At 42.9% G+C, this 25522-nt stretch overlaps 1 protein-coding gene across 3 annotated transcripts in view; it reads left to right on the forward strand.

Annotated features, from left to right (window-relative positions):
* LOC126291833 (uncharacterized) overlaps positions 1 to 25522 on the forward strand; it is a 272033-nt gene that overhangs the window by 110589 nt on the left and 135922 nt on the right. For 2 of the 3 annotated variants that reach the window (XM_049985544.1, XM_049985546.1), the window contains exons 3-4: positions 17011 to 17191; positions 17279 to 17365. In XM_049985544.1, coding sequence (XP_049841501.1) covers positions 17011 to 17191; positions 17279 to 17365 — 268 coding nt within the window. The remainder of the gene's footprint in view (positions 1 to 17010; positions 17192 to 17278; positions 17366 to 25522) is intronic. The other variant, XM_049985545.1, reaches the window with a different exon arrangement.

Here is a 25522-nt window from a genome sequence, read left to right on the forward strand (position 1 = left end):
CCGGAGAAGTGTCTAACTTCTTCGGCTTCTCACGCTCGCAAGGGGTCCCTTGGGTCCCTCCCTTCCCAGGTTTCCGCTAGCGAGAAGGCTGACGACCGACAGTGTCGTAAGTGCCCACAATCAGCTGGTCGCAGGGCTTCACAATCCTCCTCCGTCCTGGAGACAGAATCAGTGAAGCCCTCCCAGCCAGTGCGACCCAAGGAACGCCATGAGAAACCCAAGAAGAAGAGCTCTCAGCCCAAGGAACTCGCGCTGGCAGCCATCCCACCGCAACCTTCCAGCTCTGCGTCTGAGGATGAGATGGAGATTCTGGCGTCCGCTGAGGACCTCGATCTCGCCAGTCCCTCAAACGCCATGGAAAGCACTATCACAGGTGCTCAATCGGAGGCAGCAGGTGACCCAGTGGCGTAATCTGCCTTCCCAGTCCCGTCACGCCTTTCTCAGCCATGGACAACACCATCCTCCAGTGGAACTGCAGCGGTTTCTTCCACCATCTAGCTGAGCTCCGCCAACTTATCAGCCTTCACCCTTTCCTCTGCAATGCGAACCCCCGCCCTCCGTGGCTATCAGGGTTATTATAAGAACCGGGCAGCTTATGAAAGGGTGTCTGGTGGCGTCTGCATATATGTGCTGAACTCTCTTCACAGCAAGTCTGTCCCTCTCCAAACACCTTTAGAGGCTGTCGCTGTTCAGGTGTGGACGCCACAGGCTGTTACCGTCTGCAGTTTTTACCTTCACCGGATGGTGATGTCGCGCAGCATGTCCTGGCTGCTCTGATAGTCCAATGGCCGCCACCTTTCTTGTTGCTGGGCGACTTTAACGCCCATAACCATCTGTGGGGTGCGTCAGTGTCAACAGGTCAAGAGGCCATCGTTGAGCATTTATTGGCGCAGCTAGATCTCTCGATATTAAAAGATGGTGCCTGCACACACTTCAGTGTGGCGAATGGCACATACTCTGCAATTGACCTTTCCATCTGTAGCCCTAGCCTCTTGCCGTCTGTCCAATGGAGAGTGCATAACGACCTGTGTGGTAGTGACCACTTTCCGATCTTTCTGTCACTGCCACAGCGTCAATCTTCTGGGCGCCCTAGCAGATGGGCTCTGAATAAGGCTGACTGGGACTTGTTCTTCTCCACTGCCGCTATTGAGCCTCTCTCTAATGGTTCAATCGGTCACCACCAGCATCATTACTGCCGCCAAATCTGCCATTCCCCGTTCTTCTGGGTCCCCTTGGTGGCGGACTGTGCCTTGGTGGTCGCCTGAGATCGTTGAAGCAATTAAAGCTCGCCGGCGGGCGCTCCAGCATCACAAGCGACATCCGTCAATTGAACACCTTATCGCCTTCAAACAGCTGCGTGTGCAAGCCTGCCGCATTAACCGCCAACGCAAGCAGGAGTTCTGGGAGCGGTATGTGTCCACCATTGGCCTCCATGTCGCTCCATCGCAGGTCTGGGCCAAGATTCGACGCCTCTATGGCTATTGGACCCCTGTCAGCGTCCCTGCGCTCTCACTGAATGGAGCAGTTTGTACTGACTCCGACGTCATTGCAAACCGCTTGGCAGAGCACTTTGCCCTGAATTCTTCTTCTGCCAACTACCCCTTGGGCTTCCACTCCATTAAAGAGCGGATAGAACATCGGAGTCTTTCTTTTCGCACCCACCATCCTGAATTGTACAATGGTCCATTCAGTGAGTGGGAATTTCGCAGTGCCCTCGCCTCTTGTCCTGATACCGCTCCTGGGCCAGATAGCTTCCACTCTCAAATGCTGAAACACCTTTCAGTGGACTGCCAGCGACGCCTCCTCGACCTTTACAACCGCATTTGGGTCGAGGATGAGTTTCCGTCGCAATGGCGGGAATGTCTTGTTGTCCTCATTCTGAAACCGGGGAAGAACTGTTTAGAGGTGGACAGCTACCGTCCCATTAGCCTCACCAACATTCTTTGCAAGTTGCTTGAATGGATGGTGAGCCGGCGCTTGAATTGGGTACTGGAGTCTTGGGGCCTTCTGGCTCCATCTCAGGGTGGGTTCCGTAAAGGCCACTCCGCCGCTGACAATCTTGTGAGCCTGTAGTCGGCTATCCGTACTGCCTTTGCCCGCCGTCAGCATCTGGTCGCTGTCTTTTTCGACATGCGGAAGGCGTACGATACGACATGGTGTCATCGCATCATTCCTACGCTTCATGGATGGGGCCCTCTGCCGATCTATATCCGCAATTTTCTGTCGTATTGTACCTTCCGCATGCACGTCGCGGCCTCATATAGTTCCTCCCAAGTCCAGGAGAACGGTGTGCCACACGGTTCTGTTCTAAGTGTCTGTCTGTTTTTAATAGCCATTAACGGGCTCGCTGCGGCCATGGTAAATTCTGTCTCCGCTTCCCTGTATGCTGAAGACTTCTGCCTTTACTACAGCTCTATTGGCATTGCAGCTGCTGAACGTCAGCTACAGGGCGCAATCCGCAAGGCGCAGTCTTGGGCTGTAGCGCATGGTTTTCAGTTTTTGGCAGCCATTACCTGCATTATGCATTTCTGCCGGCGACGCACTGTTCACCCGGAGCCGCGGCTTTATCTTGACGGCAAGCTTCTTCCAGTGGTAGTCACATAGGTTTTTGGGGGTGGTTTTTGATGCCCAGTTGACTTGGCTGCCTCATATTCGGCAGCTTCAACTGGCGTGTTGGCGGCATCTAAATGCTATGCGATGCGTGAGCCACACCAGGTGGGGCGCTGACCGATCTACTCTCCTACGGCTTTACCAGGTGTTAATCCAGTCCCGTCTGGACTATAGGAGTCTGGCTTATGGCTCAGCATCCCCATCTGCGTTGCGGGTGCTGGACCCAATACTACACAGCGGGATACGACTTGCCACTGGTGCCTTCCAGACAGCTCTGTGGACAGCATACTAGTGGAGGCAGGTTATCTGTAGCGATTCACTGAGCGGTTTACGAGCTCTCGATCAGTGTTTCCCTCGTTATCATCTGGTGATGGCTATCCAGGAGTCCCTGCATACTCTTGTGCATTGCGGCTGCTCTGTGGTCTTCATGTGGACCCCAGGCCATGTTGGGATACCTGGCAATGAGAATGTTGACCGCCTCGCGAAAGAGGCCACCAGTACACCATCTCTGGACATTGGCCTCCCGAGACAGATTTGCAAGCGTTCCTACGCAGCAAAATTCTGGACCTTTGGGACACTGAATGGCGCGCCCTGCCTTCACGAAACAAACTTCGGGCCATCAAGGAGGCTACCGGTGTGTGGCGCTCCTCCTTGCGGGCCTCTCGCAAGGAGTCTGTTGTCCTCTGCCGGCTGCGCATTAGGCACACATGGCTGACGCACGGCCACCTATTGCGACGTGAGGACCCACCTTTATGTCGCTCTGCGGCTCCGTTTTGGCAGTGGTCCACATTTTATTGGACTATCCACTTTTAGCTGTGCTCAGGCAGTCGTCCGCACTGCCTGACAGGCTCCCTGCGCTTTTAACAGATGACTCTGCTATGGCTGACTTAGTTTTACGTTTTATTCGGTCAGGGGGTTTTTATCGTTTAATCTGAGTGTTTCTGTTTCATTTTATTGTATTGTGTTGATTCTGGCCTTTGGCCTATGATTTTAAACTGAGTTTTTAATGTGTTCTCGGTGGTTGGCTTTTCCTTTTTTATCCCTATGGTCGGCCAACTGCCGCCACACTCTGTGTGGTTTTACTTTGTTTTATCTGTTCTTTGAGTATTTCTTGTTCTGTGTCATCTGCCATCTTTCCTGTTGTTCGTTTTTCTTCTCTTTAGGAGTTTTTTTGGAACAAGGGACCGATGACCGTAGTAGTCTGGTCCCTTTAATCCCACAAACCAACCTTGAACTGATCCATAATGACCAGTGAAGACATGTCTGGAGATTAACTGGACAGCAGTGGGATACCAGCCTGACTTTCATCCGCCATATGGCCTGACAACCAGGAATGATGGCCTGTGGTGCCATTTCTTTTCATAGAAGGACCCCTTTAGTTGTCATTCATGGCGCCATTACAGCACAGAGTTTCGTCGATGATGTTATATGCCCCATTTTATTGCCCATCATGGCTGGCCATCCTGGGATTACACTTAGAGGTGATGCCCGTGTGCATCTACATCTACATCTACATGACTACTCTGCAATTCACATTTAAGTGCTTGGCAGAGGGTTCATCGAACCACAATCATACTATCTCTCTACTATTCCACTCCCGAACAGCGAGCGGGAAAAACGAACACCTAAACCTTTCTGTTCGAGCTCTGATTTCTCTTATTTTATTTTGATGATCATTCCTACCTATGTAGGTTGGGCTCAACAAAATATTTTCGCATTCGGAAGAGAAAGTTGGTGACTGAAATTTCGTAAAAAGCTCTCGCCGCGACGAAAAACGTCTATGCTGTAATGACTTCCATCCCAACTCGTGTATCATATCTGCCACACTCTCTCCCCTATAACGCGATAAAACAAAACGAGCTGCCCTTCTTTGCACCCTCTCGATGTCCTCCGTCAATCCCACCTGGTAAGGATCCCACACCGCGCAGCAATATTCTAACAGAGGACGAACGAGTGTAGTGTAAGCTGTCTCTTTAGTGGACTTGTTGCATCTTCTAAGTGTCCTTCCAATGAAACGCAACCTTTGGCTCGCCTTCCCGACAATATTATCTATGTGGTCCTTCCAACTGAAGTTGTTCGTAATTTTAACACCCAGGTACTTAGTTGAATTGACAGCCTTGAGAATTGTACTATTTATCGAGTAATCGAATTCCAACGGATTTCTTTTGGAACTCATGTGGATCATCTCACACTTTTCGTTATTTAGCGTCAACTGCCACCTGACACACCATACAGCAATCTTTTCTAAATCGCTTTGAAGCTGATACTGGTCTTCGGATGACCTTACTAGACGGTAAATTACAGCATCATCTGCGAACAGTCTAAGAGAACTGCTCAGATTGTCACCCAGGTCATTTATATAGATCAGGAACAGTAGAGGTCCAAGGACGCTTCCCTGGGGAACACCTGATATCACTTCAGTTTTACTCGATGATTTGCCGTCTATTACTACGAACTGCGACCTTCCTGACAGGAAATCACGAATCCAGTCGCACAACTGAGACGATACCCCATAGCTCCGCAGCTTGATTAGAAGTCGCTTGTGAGGAACGGTGTCAAAAGCTTTCCGGAAATCTAGAAATACGGAATCAACTTGAGATCCCCTGTCGATAGCGGCCATTACTTCGTGCGAATAAAGAGCTAGCTGCGTTGCACAAGAGCGATGTTTTCTGAAGCCATGCTGATTACGTGTCAATAGATCGTTCCCTTCGAGGTGATTCATAATGTTTGAATACAGTATATGCTCCAAAACCCTACTGCAAACCGACGTCAATGATATAGGTCTGTAGTTAAATGGATTACTCCTACTACCCTTCTTGAACACTGGTGCGACCTGCGCAATTTTCCAATCTGTAGGTACAGATCTATCGGTGAGCGAGCGGTTGTATATGAGTGCTAAGTAGGGAGCTATAGTATCAGCGTAATCTGAAAGGAACCTAATCGGTATACAATCTGGACCTGAAGACTTGCCCGTATCAAGTGATTTGAGTTGCTTCGCAACCCCTAAGGTATCTACTTCTAAGAAACTCATGCTAGCAGATGTTCGTGTTTCAAATTCTGGAATATTCCATTCGTCTTCCCTGGTGAAGGAATTTCGGAAAACTGCGTTCAATAACTCCGCTTTAGCGGCACAGTCGTCGATAACAGTACCATCGGCACTGCGCAGCGAAGGTATTGACTGCGTCTTGCCGCTTGTGTACTTTACATACGACCAGAATTTCTTCGGATTTTCTACCAAATTTCGAGACAATGTTTCGTTGTGGAACCTATTAAAGGCATCTCGCATCGAAGTACGTGCCAAATTTCGCGCGTCTGTAAATTTTAGCCCATCTTCAGGATTTCGCGTTCTTCTGAACTTCGCATGCTTTTTCCGTTGCCTCTGCAACAGCGTTCGGACCTTTTTTGTGTACCACGGGGGATCCGTTCCATCTCTTACCAATTTATGAGGTATGAATATCTCAATTGCTGTTGCTACTATATCTTTGAATTTGAGCCACATCTCGTCTACATTCGCATAGTCAGTTCGGAAGGAATGGAAATTGTCTTTTAGGAAGGCTTCTAGTGGCACTTTATCCGCTTTTTTAAATAAAATTATTTTGCGTTTGTTTCTGATGGATTTGGAAGAAATGGTATTGAGCCTAGCTACAATGACCTTGTGATCACTAATCCCGGTATCAGTCATGATGCTCTCTATCAGCTCTGGATTGTTTGTGGCCAAGAGGTCAAGTGTGTTTTCGCAACCATTTACAATTCGCGTGGGTTCGTGGACTAACTGCTCTAAATAATTTTCGGAGAAAGCATTTAGGACAATCTCGGAAGACGTTTTCTGCCTACCACCGGTTTTGAACAAGTATTTTTGCCAACATACCGAGGGTAGGTTGAAGTCCCCACCAACTATAACCGTATGAGTGGGGTATTTATTTGTTACGAGACTCAAACTTTCTCTGAACTGTTCCGCAACTGTATCATCGGAGTCTGGGGGTCGATAGAAGGAGCCAATTATTAACTTAATTCGGCTGTTAAGTATAACCTCCACCCACACCAATTCGCACGGAGTATCTACTTCGACTTCACTACAAGATAAACCACTACTGACAGACACCAACACTCCACCACCAATTCTACCTAATCTATCTTTCCTGAACACCGTCTGAGACTTCGTAAAAATTTCTGCAGAACTTATTTCAGGCTTTAGCCAGCTTTCTGTACCTATAACGATATCAGCTTCTGTGCTTTCTATTAGCGCTTGAAGCTCAGGGACTTTTCCAGCGCAACTACAACAGTTTACAACTATAATTCCGACTGTTCCTTGATCCAAGCACGTCCTGTAATTGCCAAGCACCCTTTGACATTGCAGCCCATCCCGCACTTTCCCGAGGCCTTCTAACCTAAAAAACCGCCCAGTCCATGCCACACAGCCTCCGCTACCCGTGTAGCCGCCAGCTGAGTGTAGTGAACTCCTGACCTATTCAGCGGGACCCGAAACCCCACCACCCTATGGCGCAAGTCAAGGAATCTGCAGCCAATACGGTCGCAAAACCGTCTGAGCCTCTGATTCAGACCCTCCACCCGGCTCTGCACCAAAGGTCCGCAGTCGGTTCTGTCAACGATGCTGCAGATGGTGAGCTCTGCCTTCATCTCGTAAGCAAGACCGGCAGCCTTCACCAAATCAGATAGCCGCTGGAATCCAGAGAGAATTTCCTCAGATCCAAAGCGACACACGTCATTAGTGCCGACATGTGCCACCACCTGCAGCTGGCTGCACCCTGTGCTCTTCATGGCATCCGGAAGGACCCTTTCCACATCAGGAATGACTCCTCCCGGAATGCACACGGAGTGCACACTGGATTTCTTCCCCTCCTTAGCCGCCATATCCCTAAGGGGCCCCATTACGCGCCTAACATTGGAGCTCCCAACTACCAATAAGCCCACCCTCTGCGATTGCATGTGGTAAGGGTTTCTACTACTTGACTTTGTGCTTGCCAAGCCCTTCCTTCACCACCTAGGTCACCAGATCTCTCACAAGGCACTCCAACCAGCTTGGGATTCTGACAATCTAACGTGCCAATTGGATAGAATCTGTCACCACATCCTTCAGAAGGACATCAAACAGCTCTGTCAATCAGTGCCAGCTTGAAGAAATATGCGAAGGGGCCAGAGGTGAACCAACATGTTACTGTCTTGATCAGTTTTTGAAGCTCTTTTGCTTGAATAAATCTTCCATTTTTTTCTCAAATTGTAGTCACTTGCTTGTCTGTGACTTTTTGGGGGTGGTTTTTGATGCCCAGTTGACTTGGCTGCCTCATATTCGGCAGCTTCAACTGGCGTGTTGGCGGCATCTAAATGCTATGCGATGCGTGAGCCACACCAGGTGGGGCGCCGACCGATCTACTCTCCTACGGCTTTACCAGGTGTTAATCCAGTCCCGTCTGGACTATAGGAGTCTGGCTTATGGCTCAGCATCCCCATCTGCGTTGCGGGTGCTGGACCCAATACTACACAGCGGGATACGACACATCACATTACATCTACCAATTTCCGTCCCATTCAGATAATTCCCATTGTAGTGTGTCTTTTTTCTGAGTTAATATCAACCACTAATTCCTGTAAGAACTACTCACATCAGTAACTATGAGAATTACTTGTAGATTCCTTTATATCACAAAGAGATCAGTTTTTGTTATAACAGTGGGTCAGCATAGACTATTGCTGTGATTGAGTGTGGAACTACTTTTGGTGTCATTTATAAATAATTTAGAACTAAAGGTGACTACTCTCTGAGTATCAGAAGTGTTGAATCAATAACACACACATGACAAAAAGAAAACTTGGTAACTTTCAGATGAAATCCTTTGTTATGCTTGTGTACTGTTGCACAGAAAATTCAGTCCCTGGGTGTGGATATAAATTTTTCAAGTAAATACGTGGTGCAGACAGGATCAGGTTTGGTTCATATCATGTCACAGCCAATATTTGGGGATACAAAGTCTAGTACCTCCTGCCACGGAAGTCGAACGCGCGCCAGAACAAATGGACGTGGCCAGCCCATAGAGGGCTCTGCATCCGCGGCGGCTCTTCCGCGCAGCGGCTCTCGCGCAGCGAGGGCGCCACCGCTAAGCCATGTGCAGACAGCGGCTGATAGCCGCTCCCTCCGGTTTCGTATATAGGAACTCGCTCTGCCCTAGTCCAGTCAGTCTGGTACTCTCTCTGGATTGCATCTCTATCTCGGCGGTACTGTGTTTTGGTCGTTGCTCGTTGTTGACATTTGCCTGGCTCTGGTTCTGAGTGGATTTACTGTTTGTGTTTGGTGTTGTGGTTTCTAAAAGCCTCCATTGTTTATCTCTTCCTTGTTGTGTCGGTCATAGTCGGTTGTTGTTGGTCTGTCATCCGACTTGTCCTGTGTTTACCCGGTGGTGCGTGCTTCACTACCAGCGGCTTCCCCACCTGGCGGCTCCGATCCACAGCCCAAGGCGTTCCCGCTGTTGGTTTTGTTTACTACACAGAGTGCTGTGTGGCAGAAGGCAGATTGCCACTTATAAGACATTGCCACAGTGAGTTGAGCCGTTATCCCAAAGCACAAACAGCACAGTATGGCAGCACATAATGTATCATATGGTGAGAGAATCCACATGTTCCAACATTCCAGGAGTTACAGCTTTGTGCATCTCTCTGGCATGCAGGAGATCTGACAGGACCTCTTGACCTCATTGCAGACACCTCACCCAACAAGTTACATGCTTTTGTTCATTGTCGGGTCTCTGTAGACATTCTGCAAGTGGCTATGAATGTCTGTGGTGGTCTGGTTTTCCACCAGAAGAAACTTAATGACATCTCTCTGCTTGGAATACACCTCCATTACAGATGCCATTTTTAAAGTTAACTCCATGAAAGTATAAGAGTTGAAGTGGGAATATTTTGTGATCCCCACAACACTCTCTTGAGGTCCCCCCCCCCCAACTGAAACTGGATGAGAAAAAAATTTATTGGCTTTCTTAATGAACAGTCTGTGTACAATGTTGTGTTAAACCTTTAACTCAGACAGGTAGTGCAGTTAGAAGCCATGCATTTGTCTTGAGACAGCCTAGCTCATTAGATGCAAATTACCTTGATTATAATCCTCCAGTATTTGAGAATGAGAGCCCTTACTATCCTCCAACAAATTTCAAACAGTTTGAAACCTTTATGAAACTTTTTCTCACTGACAGCTGCCGCAATACGGCGTGTATGAAAATGAATTGGCCAATTAAAAAAAAAAATCGTAACTGTTATGTTATTTGAGATATGAGCGTGAACAGCACACTGTCGGAAAGAGAAAGCTGTAGAGTTTAACATGGTTCCTGCTAGGCAGCAGCAGGATGTGCCCACATCAGTTCTAGTAAAAATGGTTTCGGGACAACAGAATGTGTTTTGTGTTCTATGTTTTGCACATTGTGCGTCAGTAATAAATGTTCAGCTTGAATTTCATACTAGGTATGGTGTGGAGCCTCCTACAGCATAGAACATTAAATGATGATGGCATGAACAACTCCAAGAAACAGGTTGTTTTTGTAAAGACAAATCACCAGGCCATCCCCAAGTGTCTGACACAGATTTTGAACACATCTGCTGTTGTAATGGCACCGGTACAGTCGGGGGTTAGTAGTCACAGCAAGACCCGCAAAGTGGCCCGGGAACAACAACACAACGGGAGAGGGCAGATACGACCAACGGAGGACCTTACGACACAACAAGAACAGTGTTGCGTACGTAGTTCCGCATAGTCAGTGCATACACAACTTTCCCACTAGAGCGCGCTCCGCTAAGCACGACAGCGCAGCACTCGTCCGTCTCCGCACTACGAGATGGCACTTCCTTAGAGACGGACCAAATTCTGCTTCTGCCGATCCGTGTATTAATATGTAACGCAGCCAATGAGATTGCTGATAATGTAGAACCTTTTCTCCTCGCGGATCACACTCTCGCAGTGATAGATGAACGCGCGAGGTATTATAACGAGTGTACAGACCTCCGATTACTCAGTCTGCATTTGTCTGCACCAGTCTGTACCAGTCTGCTTTAGTCTGTACCAGTCTATTGTCAATTTCAGTCTGCATCTAATAAGACTACAATATTCCTGTACATATCAGAGATATGTGAGAATAAGATTAACGTACCAAGACCAAAGGAACTTCAGACTGTCAATTGTAAACAGCATCCAGAATCAAGTTACTTAATGTCTATGCTTTTTATTATTTTAATAAATCTGTGTGAAAATTAATCAAGTTCTGTTTAAAGTTGGTCACCGTCAATCTGTTACTCCAAGCTTGCAAGTGGCATTTCTATCGTCTGACCTAACGGCAGAAGATAAACATGCCATGATAAGATCATGAGACATATTGCTGACACTTGCCTACTTTGTTAGAGCGACAAGTCAAATAATCTGATGGTGTGTGTACCGAAGGTCTTGCAGTATGCACACCACAAACAGGCAACAGAGTAACTAACCAAACAAGACAACCACGTCCACTGGTATAGAAATACGAAAGTTAATACGCTGTCTGAGGCGATATGTCCTGAGACACGCGCGATGTTAGACTGCTGGCTGAGCGCAAGGCAGGTGCTTAAGTATGCTGTCAGGGGCTCCGCTATTGGCCGCTGGGACCACGTGTTCCGCTGTGGCGCCCTCACACTAAAAGCGGGCCAGGAGGCGCACGCCATCACAGCTTATGGCGCAATGGTGCAGAGACCTGTATGGGTCTTAGACATCCATGACGTCTGGCGTGGATTCAAGTTCCACAGCGCGCGATTCCAGATCTACCGTAGTTTCACAAGGAGTCGGCAGAAATCTTAGCCATACAGCTCAACAGCTCAACCTGCCCCCCGATGTCCATCTGGTGTGTGTTGCATAGACATTTTCACGTGAAACCGTACAAAATTCAGCTTCTGCAACCTCTTCATGAAGGTGACAGACGACGACGTGTGGAGTTTGTAATTTCGTTATTGGCAAGATGGAGGATGACAGTTTTCTTCCGTGCTTAGTGTTTAGTGACGAGGCAACATTCCATTTAAATGGAAAGGTGAAGCATCATAATGCTAGAATATTAGGTATGAAACAACCAAATGAAGCTGTACAACATGAGTTGTTTCACAATAAAAGGTGTATGAGCTATTTTGCTTTGTCGAGAACACTGTTACAGGAAGCACGTGTGTCAGTGTGCTTGAGAACTTGCTTCCTCCACAGTTGGAGACTGATTCGAAGGACTTAATATACCAACAGGATTGGTCACCACTACACTGGCATCTGGAAATAGGGGGAATTTTTAATTCAAAGGATTACCGAATGGTGGACCGGTTGCACTGGACCAAATGATTCAGCCTTACATTACTGACCTCCAAGGTCACCAGACCAGACTCTGTGTGATTATTTCTTTTGGGGTCTTTAAAAGACTCTATTTATGTGCCTCTGTTAGCAACAACAATGAATGAACTGAGACATTGTGTAACAGCAGCTATGGAAGCTGTAACTGAAGACATGCTCACTGCAGTGTGGGAACAGTTTGAATACCATATTGACATGTGCTGTGCATCTCCAGGGGTGGGGGAGAGGGCATATTGAACACCTATGACAAGGTATGAAAAAAACATTTTGAGTTTCCTGTTCATCAAAAAACAAATTTCATTGTATATGTTTATTAGTTTCTGAAATATAGACATGCCAAATCAGGTGATTCGTTTTGATATACCCTGTACAATTAAACTTTTATCACTTACTGAATTTCAGCTGATCATGCAGCAAAACTTCAGCATCAAGCACGGCATTTTAATTTATTTCTGTACTACTACCTCTATTTACAACGTACTTCGCAAATAGTATCCACATATTTCCCTGTTTGTATCAGCAAAATTATATCATTTTACAACACAAGGGTTCAGCAAATATGACATTATAAACATTGAGATGCATGAAAAATAAGCTTTTGCTTAAAATGGAATACAAATTACCAAGATCATATTCATCCAGTGATTCATAATGAGAGCACTTACTGGCTTCCAGCAACATTTAAAGTTAATTTCGAACCTTTCCTAAACCTTTTCTTGCTTATGTGTAACGTAAAATATTTAAAATAGTCACTCAATTGTAATGTAATCAATCATTTGAAGCTATTGTACTCAAAGGAGTCTGGTGCATTAGAGACTCAGGGAGTTACTGGAAATCACCAACATTGTATGTTGGCTCATATACCTCCTTTCTAAACTCTCTGCCCAGAACAGGGGGGCAGTGCAACCTCTCAATTGCCTCCATTATCTCTCTCTGACTTATAGATGAGTAACTTGATAAGTATCTGCATTTTTATCCTAATCATCTTTATGGGGCAGTACAAATAGTGTGATGGTGCTGATAACTTCACTACTGAGCACCAGTACACCCCCAAAACAGCACCACCACCACTAACAACAACAACAACAACAATAAATAGTATGCTTGCCAGCTTCAGAAAGCACCATTTTCTTTGCTTCAGGTATCTTTCAGCACAGTCATATACGTCATTTGATGCTTTTGCAAAATATTAATTGCTGCATGACTCTTCATTTGTGAAAATGAAGAACAGCAATCTATAATAAATTTTTTTGTAGTCTGAAGTTGTACCGTGAATTGAAATCCAAGCAAGACTGTCAGCACAGTACTGGGAATGTGTTGCTGTAATCCTGTATGCAATACTAGAGTATGTGCCACAGCACCAGGACGCTGGTGTGCTACGCCCTGAATATTCTCCCAACAGTATCTGCATGGGCCAGCCATCAGAGGCCATCTGTGGAGGGTCACATGACTTGTGCACATGATGGGGCATCTGCCATGCTCTCTGCCAGAGCCCTCTTTGTAAGCACCGTGTAACTGGCACTCACCCTCATATTGTGTACATATTTATTGACTAGAACACTCTCTTTCAGATTCTAAAGGTGGCAGGGGTAAAATACAGGGACCAAAAGGCTATTTATAATTTGTACAGAAACCAGATGGCAGTTATAAGAGTGGAGGGACATCAAAGGGAAGCAGTGGTTGGGAAGGGAGTGAGACAGGGTTGTAGCCTCTCCCCGATGTTTTTCAATCTGTATATTTAGCAAGCAGTAAAGGAAACAAAAGAAAAATTGAGAGTAGGTATTAAAATCCATGGAGAAGAAATAAAAACTTTGAGGTTCGCCGATGACAATGTAATTCTATCAGAGACCGCAAAGGACTTGGAAGAGCAGTTGAATGGAATGGACAGTGTCTTGAACGGAGGATATAAGATAAACATCAACAAAAGCAAAACGAGGATAATGGAATGTAGTCGAGTTAAGTCAGGTGATTCTGAGGGAATTACATTAGGAAATGAGACACTTAAAGTAGTAAAGAAGTTTTGCTATTTGGGAAGCAAAATAACTGATGATGGTCAAAGCAGAGAAGATATAAAACGTAGACTGGCAATCGCAAGGAAAGTGTTTCTGAAGAAGAGAAATTTGTTAACATCGAGTATAGATTTAAGTGTCAGGAAGTCGTTTCTGGAAGTATTTGTATGGAATGCAGCCATGTATGGAAGTGAAATGTGGATGATAAATAGTTATACAAGAAGAGAATAGAAGCTTTTGAAATGTGGTGCTACAGAAGAATGCTGAAGATTAGATGGGTAGATCACATAACTAATGATGAAGTATTGAATAGAACTGGGGAGAAGAGGAGTTTGTGGCACAACTTGGCAAAAAGAAGGGACCAGTTAGTAGGACATGTTCTGATGCATCAAGGGATCAGCAATTTAGTATTGGAGCTCAGTGTGGAGGATAAAAATCATAGAGGGAGACAAAGATATGAATACACTAAGCAGATTCAGAAGAATGTAGGTTGCAGTAAGTACTGAGAGATGAAGAAGCTTGCACAGGATAGAGTAGCATGGAGAGCTGCATCAAGCCAGTCTCTGGATCAAAGACCACAACAAAAACAACAACAACAACAACATTTATTGTCAAGTGCTTGTATCAGTACCTGGATTATTTCTATGTTGTTTTCTTGTATGTGTAAGAGGAATAAACTTCGGTTCATAGTGGACATTCTGCTGTTTGTCCCTTACAGCACGATACAATTTGCAGAGGGGGGTATGGTGTTCACTTAGTGTGCTCACTCAATTTGGTTGTTCCTTCAGTTCTTCTGCCCATAGAGACAGTGCTCCAATCTCTCGTTCAGGAGCAGCAGCAGCAGCAGGAAGCTCTTACAGTTGCTGTCACAAACTTGTCAGCCACATATTCTACACTGGGTTCCACACCATTGGCGTACCTACTGCCCTATCCCCATTACAACAATTCAGCTGACGACTCTTCCTCACTTTTGCTGTCATTGATGCAAACATGTGCAAGGCTTTGTTTGTTTCTTGAGCTTCTTCTTAGATCTGCCAATTGTTGTGAGAGTTAGTCCTGTTGAGGAAACAGTGTCACTTTTGTTCAATGAAATGTGTAGGTTGTTGTCCAATTATCATTGTAATTGCATGCATAATTATAGAGCATGTAGAGTTCTATCATTATCATAAAATTACCCTCCAGGCACACCGGGCTTGGGCATCTGAACTTCATGGCCTCTGTCGCAAATATTAGTTTCTTTACAATAATTCCTGTGTTGATTGTATGGGCTGTGACACTGCCATTCAAGTGGATTTGACATGGAGGTGTTTCATTGCACACTACAGTGCAATATTCCATCATTGGCTGAAGTGTTTAACATAGTTCATTCTTTTGAGGCATCTCACACTGCTGGTGATCAGGTTGAGGCTCAGTGTGACATTGCCACAGTAGCTTCTGTTTCTGGTCAGCAGTCGTCAGTCAGTTCTTGATGGGAGGATGACATGGCAGCCAGATAAATGTGGTCTCTGCGTCACGCTGGACAGTGATGTGTCAAATGACCACCACAACAACAGCAGTACTGGACACTCCCATGTTGCCTGTACTGTTTAGTGCAACATGACAGGGCAGTGTGTCCTAAATGCTGGGTAACGTACGACAACTGTAGGAAAAAAAGCATATAGCATCTGTGTATCATTACCAGCCCCTCTTACACATTGAACATGCATGTTAACTTCATGTCCAATGCTTATGAACCATAACAAACTGTTTATCAAATTGCAAGTGCTGGACAAAGTGCTCAGACTAAAAGTGCACATGAGTGCAGCCGTGACTTTACTGAACACACAAAATTATGTGGATTTGGTATTCCCAGCATTGTCTCTGGTTACTCAGTGTTTGGGTAGTCATAAAAAGCATTATTATGGCAAAGTGTTTACCAGCCAAAAAAGCGTGAAGGTTGGAACAATTCAAAAACAGCTGAACAAGCAGGAAGGAAAAGAAAAGGATGGGATGTCCAGTTACAGCCATTATGAAGCCAATGTTACATAAGTTTGTAATCTGATTTTGATTTTCCACTGTGTGACTATTGATGAAGTTCAAAATCAAATGAATATAAGTCATGGTTCTGCATAGGAAATAATACATAACTAGATGAGGACCATCATACTAATGACGGTAAAATATTTCTGAAATAAATCGTCACTGGAGATGGAATTTATCTCTTCGAACCAGAGAGCAAAGGCAAGTGCTTGGAATGGAAACAGTCCAGATAGCCAGCCAAAAATCAATTCATGGAGCAATCCTCTGCAAGAAAAGTGAGATTATTGTTTTCTTGGGGTGTACAGGACAAATTCTGGAACATTACATTTAAAAGGCAAACAGTAACTATTGAACAGTATAGTAGTAGCTAGTTGAAGCCAGAATGGAAGTTTTGTTTCAAATGGTATTCTTTAATTTTATGTGATAGTACATGTCCACATATTACTGCTTACATTGTTATAATTTTCTAGAACACCCATTTAGATGTATTGGAGTGCCCTGCACATAATCCTAGTTTTGTCCTACAGGATATTTGGATGTTTGACCCACTTAAAGATGGATTAAGAGATTGCTGAAGTGGAGGAAATACTGGCTGCATGACTTCTGCTCAACCAGAGAGCTTTTTTCTGAAAATATTGGAAAGCTTGTGCAATGATGATCCACATGCGTTGAAGAGCATGGAGATTATCTCATAGTAAATTTTGTAATGTTGTTGTCATAAACTGAAAAAAATATCATGCTGATACTTTCTGATCTACTGTTACAAGGTGTTCATGCTCTCAGTCTGCACTATTCTCATGTGTCCAACAGGGGCCATTAACAGTGGAGTTTTGGGACTTTGTCACATAATGTATGTGTTAATAAGCCTGCATTATGCTGATCTCAAAATAAACATAAGCTATTAGTTAGTAAGTGGCTCTCAAATTTCCTGTTCAGTACTTCTTGCCCAAGTCTAATTACTTAATTGTTAAAAATCCATCATTAATTTGTGTAATTGTTTCCTTCTGCCCACAGAGAACCATTTGTATCTCAAATGGAGAAATCTACAAACACTGACGGATTTTGTGATGCCTTGACAGCAGATTGTGGAGGATCAGAAGAAAGTGAAAGTGAAATAGAAACTGAAGAGCACAAGGTATGCGCAATGATTGATGTAGTCTCACAAGTGGAAATAAAGGAAAAGGATGAAGATCAGGTGTGAATAAATTTCCATTCTTCCATTTCTCTGTGGCTTAGATTCCTGACTGTCATTGATTAATGCATCCACATTTCTCTGTGACAGGACAACACACAGGACTTTCATGTTAAAAATGAGAATAAAGTAGCTTTGCAAGGGAATTGTATGCCACCAGGAAAGTGTTTGTATCATGTGAGTAACAATTTGCATCATGCTACTTTTATGTCACTGACTATACCAGCAAAAAAGTCATGATGGTATTCCAACACCATATCAAAAAGTGGTGATGAAGTTGAATCTAACTGTGGATCAGCATTTCAACTAGGCAGAAAATACTGTTGCCACATGCAGAAAGACTTCCTCTCCCCTAATGCCCTCAGAATGTTTTGTAACTTACTTCCACAAAATGCAGTGCATAAACCAGTGCAATCACTCTTCTCCTACAAACTTCCCCTCTTGTTATAGAATCCAGCATGGCAGTAGTAGTGAGAAAACTGTATTCTTGGAACTAGCCATGAATATGTGTGTCAATTACATCTGCAATGACTACTTGACAATACCAGTTAGGTTGGCTGCGACCATACGCTATGTGTACTTCATGAGATCCTTTAGGCATGAAATACAATGCCTCATAAAATAAATTAAGCACCTATCATCTCATCATTTTTTTGAACACAAGGTCTCACTAATCTTGTATCCTGCTTGTGCCTATTCATAAAACAAAATCATTCACAAACTATTCCTCTGTTGGTACTGTCAACCTCAAAATGTGCTACCCTGCACTCCATGTGCAACTCAATGCTGTGTTGCTTTTAAGAAGAATCTGAAGAACTTACTTCTGTTACCTTCACAAAATTTCCCAACCAAGTAACATAAATGGTCAGTTTTCGTATTGTCATACAGTAAATGCTCCAGTCTCATCCCAGTCATACTTAGGTCTCTTCATTTCTCAGTTATGCCACTCCCCCCCCCCTTCTCTCCCCCATTATTAATTGTGTTTCATCATATTTGTCTGTCACTATCTTTTCCATGATTAATTCTTGTCCATTGCTGCTAGTGTTCATATTTTAAATATACTTTCTTGTAGTTTGTCTTTATTGTTATACTTGTCATAAATGAATGTAAATGTTTTTTTCTTATTTTCTATAATAATTTCAAAATATTGTAATCTGTTGTATTAACTGACAGAAACACTTTTTAGCCTTTTTTTCACTAACTTTATTCTTACTTTATGACTTAAATTTCGGGTTGTAAAGCTATTTTACAGTACACAACTGATCTCAAAGATGAGAAACAGGCTAAGGTAAAAAAAAAATAAACTTCTTAATTAATTGACTCTTAAACTATAAACAAAATTACATATGAATATACAAAATTCATTAGGACATCATTTGCAATAACTATGACTAAACAGGGAGCAAAAGGCAATTTACAGCTAGGTGTGACAGCAGGTGGAAGAGTTGAAGAGCATGAAAGAGAAGTAGTGGTTGAGAAGGGAGTGAGACAGGGTTGTAGCCTATCCTTGATGTTATTCAATCTGTACATTGAACAAGCAGTAAAGGAAACCAGGGAGGAATTTGGAGTAGGAATTAAAGGTCAGGGAGAAGAAATAAAAACTTTGAGGTTTGTCGATGATATTGTAATTCTATCAGAAACAAAAAAATAAGTTGGAAGAGAAACAAAACAATTAAAACAGAATGTAGTCCAATTAAATCACATGATTCTGAGGGAATTTGACTAGGAAATGAGACATTAAAAATAGTAGGCGAGTTCTGCTATTTGGGCAGCAAAATAACTGATGCTGACCAAAGTAGAGAAGATATAAAATGTAAGACTGGAAATGGCAAGAATAGCATTTCTAAAGAAGAGAAGTTGTTTTAACATCAAAATTATTTGTCTGGAGTGTAGCCATGTGTGGAAGTGAATCATGTACAATAAACAGTTTAGACAAGAAGAGAATAGAGGCTTTTGAAAGCGGTGCTACAGAATAATGCTGGAGATTTGATTGGTAGATCATGTAACTAATGAGGAGGTACTGAATAGCATTCAGGAGACAAGGAATTTGTGGTGCAACTTGACAAAAAGAAGGCAATGGATGATTATAACATTTTGACATGATCACCAATTTCATATTGGCTGCAAGTTTTGGGGATGGGGGTGGGTGTGGAGGAGGGGGGGGGGGGGGGTGTAAAATCATAGCGGGAGACCAAGAGATGAGAGATGGGTATAGTAAGTTGATTCAGAAGGATGCAGACTGCAGTAGTTATTCAGAACTGAAGAGACTTGCACAGGACAGAGTAGCATTGAGAGCTGCACCAAACCAATCTTAGGACTGCAGATCACAACAAGAACAACAATATGACTAAACAGACATCTGGGTGGGAATATGCACAGGAATGGAAATATTTGGCTTTATCTACTCATGAATGAAGACATTAAAGTTCTTCTCCTATATAGAGTTTGTAACATTGTCTAAAAAAGGTGAATGATCGAACTGACTTTACTCATTCAGAAGTAAATGATAGGATACACACATCTGTTATTATTATTATTATTATTATTTCTAATATCTCTGAGTTTTTTCAGTATTTCCATCTATGTGTAGGACTTATATATCTATTACATATTTGTTGTCTATCTGGTATGTACAAGAAAATGTGTTTATATCTCAAAACACAGATCATACAGTAATAATAAAGTTCATGAAACGAGTCTGAAAAAGTGTCTTCTTTAGTTATAATGATAGACAATATTTTACCAAGAAGCTGCTATTGGATTAATTAAAATATTGTGTTCTACACTTGATATAACTTATGACGCATTAACCCTGATGAATTTAATGTAAAATATGAGGCGTCTAGTATCAAAACTGGCCAAGTTGCTGAAGGCACATTTTTCATAAAGGATGAAAAACCTCTAGAGGTAAAACAATGATGGTCACACATGGTTTTCTTTCATAGTTGCATACTTTATGGTTTAATATTTAAGTTCTATTGTTTCACAAAATTAAGCTGGCCATTTTTGTTGCAATTTTGCATTATTTTATTTTATATTCTTTTTACAAAAATGTCCTCTTTTTAAATTCCAAAAGTTTCTGAAGAAAGCAGTTAAATTAAAATAAAGTGACACTGTAATTGCTTTTCTACACAGTAATAAAAAAGCATTTCAACAAAAATTGAATAATAACTTATCAAAAAGAACAGGTGAAAATTGAGAATACAAAATAGGAATTCTTTCGCTCAAAGTTTGTAGTCCACTCAGATCTTGAACACTACAAAAGAAAATGACCTTCAAATAATCAGGTACATTAACAGAATTATTATGATAGACACTGTTCACACAGACTGAGTAATATTGTTGTTTAAAGTCTTCAGTCATTCTCATTCAGATAACAATATCGAGCATTTCACATCAACCATTGATGGACTATGTTGGAACTCTTATTACATATGTGAGCTATTTCACTAGCTGATGTTACTGTTTCATAAAACTGCAGTGACTTAACATCTTCCCATGTTGAACCAAAGTACCACAATGAAGAGGACTGCTTCAGCTGTGCGACAGATCTTTATTTATGATCCAACTACTTTTGCAGTGTGAGCTACATCTTCGGTGATATATATTTATTTCATAATTTATTACAGTGGGCCAAAGTGTTTCTACAGTATATTTTTATGTCTTTTGTTTTAGAGACAGGAAGTTTGATCATCTTGTGAGGTGTCATTTGAGCCATTAGTTTTCCTCTTTCATGCAGACATCAGTGCGTCCAGTATACGACATATTTTACATGGACAGAATTTTGTACCTTCTTAGTTTTCTCGATAATAATTATTTTGGTGTTAGCTAATGCAGTATACCCTTGAGAAGGATGTTTGAGTGTATCGGCAACCTGTGATTTCCAATCATGTAGCTTACAAGCCATATCTAAATGAAAGACATTTCAATGATTTGATAACATCTGTTCATATTCATCAGGGTAAACACCACTTAAAATCATTAGTTGATACAAGAGATTAGTGTTGCCAATATAAAAATGAAATATTATGACTCCAAGGAATATGCACTATAAGGAATTATTTTTCCTGCTGACATAACAACATTGTCGGAGGTGTGTGCTGCTCAAGTTATATTCTACAGAAACCAAAATTGCAATTAAACCGAAGCTACTCAAAGGCGATAGGAAGCTAGGGCTCTTTGCTGATGGACAAACTTGTGGTTGGTATGTAATTTTAATTTCAACCAAAGAACAAATTTCATTATTACAGAATTACAGAATCAGAATAACAATATAAAAAATTTAATTCAGATCTTTGGCCTCTTAAGGAAACATACAACTGACATCAACCGTCTTTAAATTTTGGACGCTTGTCTTCCACCAAACTTAGAAAAACTATGTGATTGGATCATGATTTAATAGAACAAACTGTATTTTAAAGATAATAATTAGATCTGATTGCAAAGGGATCACAGTCACCAACATAAGCACACTGTTAAGCTCATTGCATATGTAATCAAAATTTACACAACACTAATGATTCACCTCGAGTTATTATGAAAAGCTCTCATCTGTCTTGGTGGACGGGCCAGATATTTAACTAAAAGATGGGAGCATGAGTTATAGAAAGTGGTACTCAGAACAAACAAGTAAAAGCAACCGCCAAGTAATTTCGAAAATGATCAGGCTGCAAGCCAGGGCAGAAAACACGCCGAACACACACACAATCTCAGCCTGCCTGCCCAGGTGACAAACCCCATCTGCCCCACATACCAGGCCATTTCTGCAACAGCAAATAATTCATGCAGCAGACAAATTCAACTCGTGATTCAGCATTTTCAAGACCATTTAAGGCGTACTAACTATGTGACTATCTGTAACATAACTGAAAACCAAATTTGGACAGTTACCAAATACAAGAACAATTAAAATTACACTGACTTTACAAAGCTCTGCCCTTCATATTAAAAGAAAGTATAAAACTAAAACTGGGTGAGGAGCATACTGATTAACATACTACATCAAATTAACACTGCAAGGAATGTTTAAAACAATCGGTTAAACTCTATTTCCTTTTGCATTTTCTGAAATAATTACTCTGCTCTGCAGAAACAACACTTTGAAGCCTTAGAATTCTTAACTTCAGTATAACACACTCTTATTCAGAACCGTGCTTAACTGATCTCTGGCAGATACAACATGCCACCATAAGTTTCACAAATCTTCACAGGTTAACAGCAGGATACAAATCGTACATAACTCAATGCTTCCAGTTACATGGTGAGAAGACATCCAGCATGAGATGATGGACCCACCACCGTTTCGTACACAAACACGTCAACTAATCAGCACCGTACACCCAGAACATAGCAGAACGGCAAGGACGGTGAGGATGGTGAGGCCCCATGCACTGTGGATAGAGACAAGGGCCTGCCTTCAAAACATAATGCCTCGTTGAACGCTGCCCGGAGAGAGCCTTCAGCCACGCTCCAAGGTGGAAAAACAAAGGCGCAACAGTCGGAGATAAAAGACCAGACTAGTGTTGATATCAGTGACACAAGTGGAGCATAACTAGCGCCAGTTGCTAATCTCGCCCTCCTATTAGAGATCCACTCACCAGAGGGGCCAATGGCAAAAAATGATGATGCCAACTTAACCTGACTCAAGGAGTACTCTTGAAACCCTACGCGAGCTAAGCTCCTTTACCTGGAAATTCACTGGACTATGAGTCTTACAGATTTGCCACGGCCCACGATATCTTGGCTTAAGCTTGTCCTTTACATCCTGATCCATGGGAGTGGCCAAATTGCGAACAAATACCTAATTGCCAATTTTCCTCGGAAATGGTTTTCATCCTTTATTGTACCTCTTTGCCTGCTGCCTGTGCAATAAATGTATGTTATTCTGAGACCGCTGCCAATTTTCTCTCAAATCTTCAGGAGTGATCGATGCTGGCAACAAATCACTGATACCTCACAAGTTCAAGAGGGGAGAATTAACAGAACACGTGAACATTAATGCATTGGGTGCAACACCAGTTGCCTCATGTCTCGCGAAATTAAATGCCTGATTAAGCCAGGGAAGACTCAAATCCCATCCACTTGGTGACTTAGAATGGTTTATAGCCAAGGCTGCCTTTAAATTCTGGCTGACCCTCTCCGCAAAGAACGCCTTCCGATTATATGGAGTGGTGGTAATATGTTCGATCCCATGCTTGAAACAAAAGGCCTTAAAGATCTGTAATAAGAAGGCTGGGGAATTGTCACTCACCAAGGATTTAGGTGGTCCAAACCGTGAAGTTACTCTAGCCAACCCCACGAGTTGGTAGCAACCACACAAAGCAAGAGAAGGCATTGGCTACAACCAATACATATTTGTTACCCTTTCTAGTGCGTGGCAATGGTTCTATGTAGTCAATAAAGACTCTATCAAGAGGGTAATAGCCCATGAGAAGTGCCTACATTGGGTTTCAGCCTTTTACATGCCTGACAACTTTCAACCAAATGACACACTTCGTGATACAGTGAGGGCCGAACAAATCTTTCACGTACCTTGGCTAAGATCTTATACAGGCCTAAATGGCCACCAACTACAGACTCTCAGAAGTACTTAAATACCATAGGTACCAAACACATCAGCAAGCAAATCTTTAACTGCTGGTCCTTGCCCACCTGCTTGCGAAGGACACCACAACTGAGACAATAACCCGGAGAAAGCTTCCTTAGCATTAACTTTTCCATAACCAGTCACCAGACCAAGTCCTCCAACTGCTTTTCTTGCAGGTCACAAAATAGCTCAGGAATATCCGACAATGTATCTCCCACCACAAATTGCGGTTCAGATCTTTGGGCCTCGGAACGCTCCTCAGCAAACATACGACTTAATGCATCAGCTACTGCATTATCAGAACCCTTAATATGTTTGATGTCAAAACGAAATGCTGAAATATGCACAGCCGAATGAGCAATTCAACTGATTTTTCGTGGCCTAGCCAGAACACAGTTCAAACCCTGGTTATCTGTCTCTAGGAGCAATTGCTTATGATCAAGATAAAAGTTGAACTTCTCTAAGACAAATATAACTGCTAGGGCCTCTAGTTCATAAACAGAATAATTAGACTCGGGACCAGATAAACGGCATGACGCGTAGGTTAAGGGCCTTTTTTGTCTCTCCTCTTTCTGGAATAAGACAGCTGCAACACCCACATGGGAAGCACCAGTTTGTACGTCCCAGTTCTTATCAAAATTTGGTACAGCCGGTAAGGGTGGATTAGAAATGGCAGCCTGAAAGGGAATTTGCTGGACCTCACCCCAAATGAACTCCATGTCTTTCTTATGAAGATTGTTGAGGAGAGCAGCTAATTGGGCAAAATTTGGTATGAACTTGTGAAAGAAATTCACTATTTCCACAAAGCGGGCGATTTCCTTCTTACTTCGTGGAGGGGGGGGACTCGCGTAAAACCTTAGTTCTTTCCTGATCAATGCTGAGCCCCTTAGCCGAGACTAAGCATCCCAATAACGAAATCTGCGACCTACAAAGGGTAATTTTTGAGGAATTGATGTAAGCAGTCAAACACTTGATCCAGATGATATGTGTGATCCTCTAGGGTTCGACTATAAACCACTATGTCATCAAGGTAATTATACACGCAGACAAATTTCAGCTCACCCAGGATGGCATCTAGTAAATGAGACAATACTTCTGTATTCATGGTCAAACCAAAAGGAACTCAATTGAATTCAAAAAGGTTCCAGTCAGCGGAAAATACTGTGACTGGATTTGATGCTTCCGATAGGGGAATCTGGTAATACGCCTCATTTAAATCGAGGATGGTAAACATGGTCGCGCCAGAAAAGCAGGTGAAACAATTGCGTAAATCTGGAAGCGGCACAGATTCCAGGACTAACTTCTTGTTAAGATGACGGTAGTCTATAACAACATGAAAATCTTTGCCTTGTTTCTTTGGAACCAAGAAAATGAGTGTAGCATACAGTGAGGTGAATGGCCTAATCCTGAAGCATTTTATTAATTTTTTGCTTTAATATCCCCATCTTTGGAGGTGATAATCTATATGGTGCCTGGTGAACAGGAACACTGTCAGTCAAGATTATCACGTACTCCAAAAGTTTCATCTCGTCTAACCACTGGGACATCACCTGTGGGTACTGCTCAAGGACCTCTCTCAAACCCCCCCGCTTGCTCGATGGAAAGGTGACCTATCTCCACCTACACATTATCCAAATAGTCATCACTAGTCCCCATTGACCGATTACATGAACAAAGTGACATGAAAGAATCGGGAGCAAATTTAAAATGGGAAGCACCATCCACATAATTAATAACCAACCTTACAT

This window comes from Schistocerca gregaria, chromosome 9 (genome assembly GCF_023897955.1).
Source record: "Schistocerca gregaria isolate iqSchGreg1 chromosome 9, iqSchGreg1.2, whole genome shotgun sequence".
Lineage (NCBI taxonomy): Eukaryota > Metazoa > Arthropoda > Insecta > Orthoptera > Acrididae > Schistocerca > Schistocerca gregaria.